The sequence below is a fragment of the Cherax quadricarinatus genome, chromosome 70 (assembly GCF_038502225.1).
Source record: "Cherax quadricarinatus isolate ZL_2023a chromosome 70, ASM3850222v1, whole genome shotgun sequence".
NCBI classification, from domain to species: Eukaryota; Metazoa; Arthropoda; class Malacostraca; order Decapoda; family Parastacidae; genus Cherax; species Cherax quadricarinatus.
In genome coordinates this window covers 22663401-22669993 of record NC_091361.1, presented here as the reverse complement: position 1 = coordinate 22669993, position 6593 = coordinate 22663401, and the positions used below count along the sequence as shown (strand labels likewise).

General features: G+C 40.8%; 1 protein-coding gene across 1 annotated transcript in view; it reads left to right on the top strand.

The window, feature by feature from the left end:
* The first annotated feature begins 4071 nt into the window (after positions 1 to 4071).
* LOC128702221 (apolipoprotein D-like) overlaps positions 4072 to 6593 on the top strand; it is a 31967-nt gene continuing 29445 nt past the window's right edge. Inside the window, exon 1 of the mRNA XM_053796426.2 lies at positions 4072 to 4325. Within this exon, the coding sequence (XP_053652401.2) occupies positions 4200 to 4325 (126 nt within the window). The 5' untranslated portion in view covers positions 4072 to 4199. The remainder of the gene's footprint in view (positions 4326 to 6593) is intronic.

Here is a 6593-nt window from a genome sequence, read left to right as displayed (position 1 = left end):
CGACAGCTGGTGTCCCACAAGGTTCTTGTCTTAGTCCAATTCTATTCAACATTTATGTGAATGACCTTCCTCAACCAGAGTTTAATGATACAATTATAACGCAGTTTGCAGATGATGTTATCCATGTCGTCTCGTCAACTCCGGTAACAGGAAAATACAAGTATGAGAGAGTCATAGAAAAAATGAATATTGAACTTCGTCGAACATCTAACTGGGAAAAGAAATGGAGAATTACGACTAATCCTGACAAAGTCCTTGTTAGCACGATAGGATGTTTTGCATCAACAATTAAAGATAAAGGGGATATCTCCATCAGAGGTACACCTGTAGCCATTAGAAACCCTAACAAGATCTTGGGATATGAAATAGACAGGCTGCTCCACTCAACATCTCATGTAAATAAAAAGATCAACATAGCCAAAGCCGGTCTTAGTAGTCTCTTTAGATTTAATAAAGCCCCACCACATGTCAAAAAACATCTGTATAAAATGATAATAAGACCTATACTCGAATACCCTTGTGTCCCAATGACATTAACAACAAAGACCAACATGCTACGGTTGCAACGGGTCCAGAATAGAGCTCTCCGCTTCATTAAGAGTACCAGGAGAAGAGACAGGGTTAAAATGGCAGATTTACACGTACAACAAGAGATTACTGCCTTAAATGTAAGCCTTGACACCCTGAAAAAGAAACAACTCTATACAATGCAAAAACTCTACATGCCAGATAGAGAACATCCTCTCCAAGTTATAAATACCACGGATAATATCATCAATACTCCTCCTCACAGGACTCAAAGAATGACTCTCCCACAGAGGGTCCGTCGTTTTATCCATAAAGATGATTACCATCGACCAATGATCTTGAGCAACCTCCCTGCAGATGAAGATGATTGGGTACCACCAGAACCCATCTATGTTTACTAAGAAAATCATCGCCTCCAATTAAGGAGACATCTTGTATAACATTCTACTGTTAAAATTATGCTACATTTACTATGGCGGGACACCACCTTGTAAGAAGCCCTTGTGTAAAGTAATTCTTTATAAACTGGCCAGAAAATTATTGCCTTCATTGTCATTTAAATATCCGTTGTGCAATCGAAAAAAAAAAGTAATTGCAACTTGTATAATTACTACCAATTCAGAGTCATTTACTTATATATCTGTTATATCTATGTGACTCTGATGGGTTAGTATTATACCTCTTCAAGAATATTTTATTATTCCACATACACTTTTTAAATTACAACAAAGTGGTTGGGCCACTTACCTTTTATATCCTACCTCTCACCCCCCTCCCATCCTTTTTGCAATATTTCTATCCTTACCCATCCTTCTTCCTCACCCATCTTACCAAAGCTCTGGTCATAAGAAGAAGAAGAACTTTATTACATATTTTACAAGGAATCTTGTAGACACACACACACACAGTCCTTGGTTCACCCAAAGGTGTAGGAAGGCAAAAACTAGGCGTACTAGAGAATGGAAAAGGTACAGAAGACAAAGAACTCAGGAAAATAAAGAGATTAGACAAAGAGCCAGAAACGAATATGCACAGATAAGAAGGGAGGAACAGCGACAATATGAAAATGACATAGCATCGAAAGTCAAGTCTGACCCGAAGCTGTTGTATAGCCATATCAGTCAAGGACCAGGTATTCAGACTGAGGAAGGGTGATGGGGAGTTCACAAGAAACGACCGAGAGGTATGTGAAGAGCTCAACACGAGATTTAAAGAAGTAAATACAGTGGAAACCAGTAGGACTCCAGGAAATCAGAACAGGGAGGTACACAAACAAGTGCTGGATGAGGTGCACATAACCAAGGAGATGAAGAAGCTGCTATGTGAACTTGATACCTCAAAGGCGGTGGGACCAGGCATCTCTCCGTGGGTACTCAGAGAGGGAGCAGAGATGCTGAGTGTGCCATTAACAAAGATCTTCAACACATCCATTGAAACTGGGCAACTCCCTGAGGTATGGAAAATGGCAAATGTAGTCCCAATTTTTAAAAAAGGAGACAGACATGAAGCATTAAACTACAAACCTGTATCACTAACGTATATAGTATGCAAAGTCATGGAGAAGATCATCAGGAGGAGAGTGGTGGAGCACCTGGAAAGAAACAAGTGTAAAATAGACAACCAGCACGGTTTCAGGGAAGGAAAATCCTGTGTCAAAAACCTACTGGGGTTTTATGACACGGAGACAGATGTAAGACAAGAGAGAGAGGGGTGGATAGACTGCATTTTCTTGGACTGCAAGAAGGCCTTCGACACAGTTCCTCACAAGATGTTACTGCAAAAGCAAGAGGATCAGGCACACATAACAGGAAAGGCACTGCAATGGATCAGAGAATACCTGACAGGGAGGCAACAGCGAGTAATGGTACGTGACAAGGTGCCAGAGTGGGCGCCTGTCACAAGCGGGGTTCCACAGGGGTCAGTCCTAGGACCTGTGCTGTTTTTGGCATATGTGAATGACATAACAGAAGGGAGAGACTCAGAAGTGTCCTTGTTTGCAGATGATGTGAAGTTAATGAGAAGAATCAAATCGGTCGAGGATTACGCAGGACTACAAAGAATCCTGGACAGGCTACAAGCCTGGTCCAGTAACTGGCTCCTTGAATTTACCCCTGCCAAATGCAAAGTCATGAAGATTGGGGAAGGGCAAAGAAGACCGCAAACACAGTATAGTCTAGGTGGCCAAAGACTGCAAACCTCACTCAAGGGAAAAAGATCAGGGGGTGAGTATAACACCGAGCACATCTCCTGAGGCGCACATCAATCAAATTCCTGCAGCATACGGGCGCCTGGCAAACCTAAGGGTAGCGTTCCGATACCTCAGTAAGGAATCGTTCAAGACTCTGTACACCATTTACGTCAGGCCCATACTGGAGTATGCAGCACCAGTTTGGAATCCACACCTGGTCAAGCACGTCAAGAAATTAGAGAAAAAGTAAAGGTTTGCAACAAGACTAGTCCCAGAGCTAAGGAGATTGTCCTACGAAGAAAGGTTGAGGGAAATCGGCCTGACGACACTGGAGGACAGGATGGTAAGGGGAGACATGATAACGACATATAAAATACTGCGCGGAATAGACAAGGTGGACAAAGACGGGATGTTCCAGAGATGGGACACAGAAGCAAGAGGTCACAATTGGAAGCTGAAGACTCAGACGAGTCAAAGGGATGTTAGGAAGTATCTCTTCAGTCATAGAGTTGGTAGAAAGTGGAATAGTCTAGCAAGTGATGTAGTGGAGGCAGGAACCATACATAGCTTTAAGACGAGGTATGATCATGCTCAGGGAGCAGAGAGAGAGAGAGAGAGAGAGAGGACCTAGTAGCGATCAGTGAAGAGGCAGGGCCAGGAGCTGAGTCTCGACCCCTGCAACCACAATTAGGTGAGTACATTTATGTCGTGCCGAATAGATATAACTTGCAATATTGGCATAAATGGTAACGCTTTTCATGCCGAATAAGGCAAGCGAAAATTTGTGTATGCAGTAATTTCGCAGAAATCATTCTGAACCTAACGAAAAAAAATGATTCATTGTATTTGTTCATTGTTAAATTATTGTAAACGTATCTAAATTATATTTAGTTGGATTAGGCTAAATTAAATTCCGCTTATTATAATAAGGTTAGGTAAGTTTTCTAAGGTTCTTTGGTACAAAATTATTAATTTTTGCATTAACATAAATAAAAAAATTATATCTTTAAACGTATAAGAATTTTTTTAGGAAGGACTTAATTTTAAATGAGTTTGAGGGGCTTTTCATATGTAACAGCCATATATATATATCGATTAGGCAGCGTAGAGGATTAACTAGCAAGGCCTAGCCTTGCTAGCTAGCTTCTAGGTTCCCACAGTCAAAAGTCTCTTGGTTAAGTTCTCCATTAACAGCAGCTTTAACCTCCTTATGTGGGCTCTTCTGGCCACCTCGGCTAGTGTGTTTACTTATCTAGTTGTGGTTGCAGGGGTCGATTCACAGCTCCTGGCCCCGTATATGTATGTGTGATTATGTGCGTGTATGTAGTGTGCCATTGCGGCACAATCTCTTCTATTGACTCTGTGTCATATAATACTTTATTTAACATTAATACAGTGGCTTTGACAGTAATATATCCTGTCAGTTAAAACATGCATTTTAACACAGGTAAATCCACTGAGTGTTTACCCCGAGTACTGTACCATGATGCGGTTGTTGACTGTCGTAGTGGTGGTGTTGGCTGGGCCGCTGCACCTCGTCACTGCCCATAAGATGGAACTGGGACTTTGTAAGTCCATGCCAGAGGTAGAGAACTTTGACCCAGACAAGGTAAGGCGTTCTTAATGTTATTGAAGTTTGATGTACAGTAATATGTTGTGTCTCCTTTTTGTTGTGTCTCCTTTTTGTGTTCTCTGAATGTTTTGACAAAAACAGTTAGAGATACATGTAAAGTAAAAGGACACAAGTGCAACTAATGTGACATTTATTGTGGCAACGTTTCGCTCTCCAGGAGCTTTATCAAGCCATTATGACTTGATAAAGCTCCTGGAGAGCGAAACGTTGCCACAATAAAATGTCACATTAGTTGCACTTGTGTCCTTTTACTTTACATATTGTCGGCAATTCTACCAACTTTATTACAGTCAGAGATACAAGCTTAGTTATGACTCCTAACTGTTTAAATTTTGCTCTCTTCACAGAAGCTTTTCGATTTCTTATCTGTTCAATGTATTAAAAAAAATCTGTCCATAACAGGTAATATGTTAACAGTATTGTGAGATATTGAGCATATTGCAAGATTTTATTATTTGAAATAAATAAGTATAATAAATAAAAAAGTCAATAAATGCAGTAAATTGTAATGAAAATTTTTATTTATTTCAAAAATATAAATTAGTAAATTAAAAAAAAATAACATGAGCTCTGCGTCTCTCTCGATCCTGTATACCTGGAGTATACCTGGAGTATACCTGGAGTATACCTGGAGTATACCTGAAGTATACCTGGAGTATACCTGGAGTATACCTGGAGTATACCTCGAGTATACCTGGAGTATACCTGAAGTATACCTGGAGTATACCTGGAGTATACCTGGAGTATACCTGGAGTATACCTGGAGTATACCTGGAGTATACCTAGAGTATACCTGGAGTATACCTGGAGTATACCTGGAGTATACCTAGAGTATACCTGGAGTACACCTGGAGTATACCTAGAGTATACCTGGAGTATACCTGGAGTATACCTAGAGTATACCTGGAGTATACCTAGAGTATACCTGGAGTATACCTGGAGTATACCTGGAGTATACCTAGAGTATACCTGGAGTATACCTGGAGTATACCTAGAGTATACCTGGAGTATACCTGGAGTATACCTGGAGTATACCTGGAGAAGGTTTTGGGGGTTAACGCCTCCGGGGCTTGGTCTGTAACCATGCCTCATAGTGGATCATTGCCTGATCAACCAGGTTGTTACTGTAGGCCGCACGCAAACTGACTTACGAACCACAGCCCGGCTGATCAGGTACTGACTTTAGATGCCTGTCCAGTGCCTTCTTGAAGACAGCCAGGAATCTATTGGTAATACCCCTTATGTATGCTGGGAGGCAATTGAACAGTCTTGGCCCCTCACAGCTACTGTGTTGTCTCTTATCGTGCTGGTGGCACCCCTGCTTTTCACTGAGGTAATGTTGCATCGCCTGCCGAGACTTATGCTTTCATTGGGAGTGATTTTCGTGTGCAAGTTTGGTACTAATCCCTCCAGGATTTTCAAAGTTTATTTAATCATCTCCCGCCTGCGTTCTAGGGAGTACATGTGAAGGAACTTCAAACATTCCCAGTAATTTAGGGGTTTTATCGTAGGTTCTCTGTACATTTTCTCGTTCAGCAATTTCACCTGCCTTGAAAGGTGGTGTTAGTGTGCAGTAATATTTCAGTCTAGATAGAACAAGCGACCTGAAGAGTGTCATCATGGGCTTGGCATTCCTAGTTTTGAAGGTTCTCATTATCCATTCTTTCATTTTTCTAGCAGATGTGATTGATATAATGTTGTGATCTTTGAAGGTGAGATTCTCTGACATAATCACTCCCAGGTCTTTTACATTAGTTTTTCACTCTATTGTGTGGCGATAATTTGTTTTATACTCAGATATAATTTTAATTTCTTCACATTTTCCATATTGGAGAACTTGAAAATTCTCATCGTTGAACTTCTTATTATTTTCTGCAGCCAATTCAAAGACTTGGTTGAGGTCCACCTGGAGTCTTGCAGTGTCTTCATGCAAATTCACGTGTCATCTGCAAAGGAAGACACAGTGCTGTGGCTTGCATTTTTGTTTATGACAGATATGAGGATGAGAAACAAGATGGGAGCGAGTACTGTGCCTAGTGGAACAGAGCTTTTCACAGTAGCCGCCTCAGACTTTACTCTGTTTACTATTACTCTTTGTGTTCTATTTGTGAGGAAATTATAGATCCATCTATCAACTTTTCCTGATATTCCTTTATCATGCATTTTGTGCACTATTACACCATGGTCACACTTGTCAAAGGCTTTTGCAAAGTCTGTGTATAATACATCTGCGTTTTGTTTGTC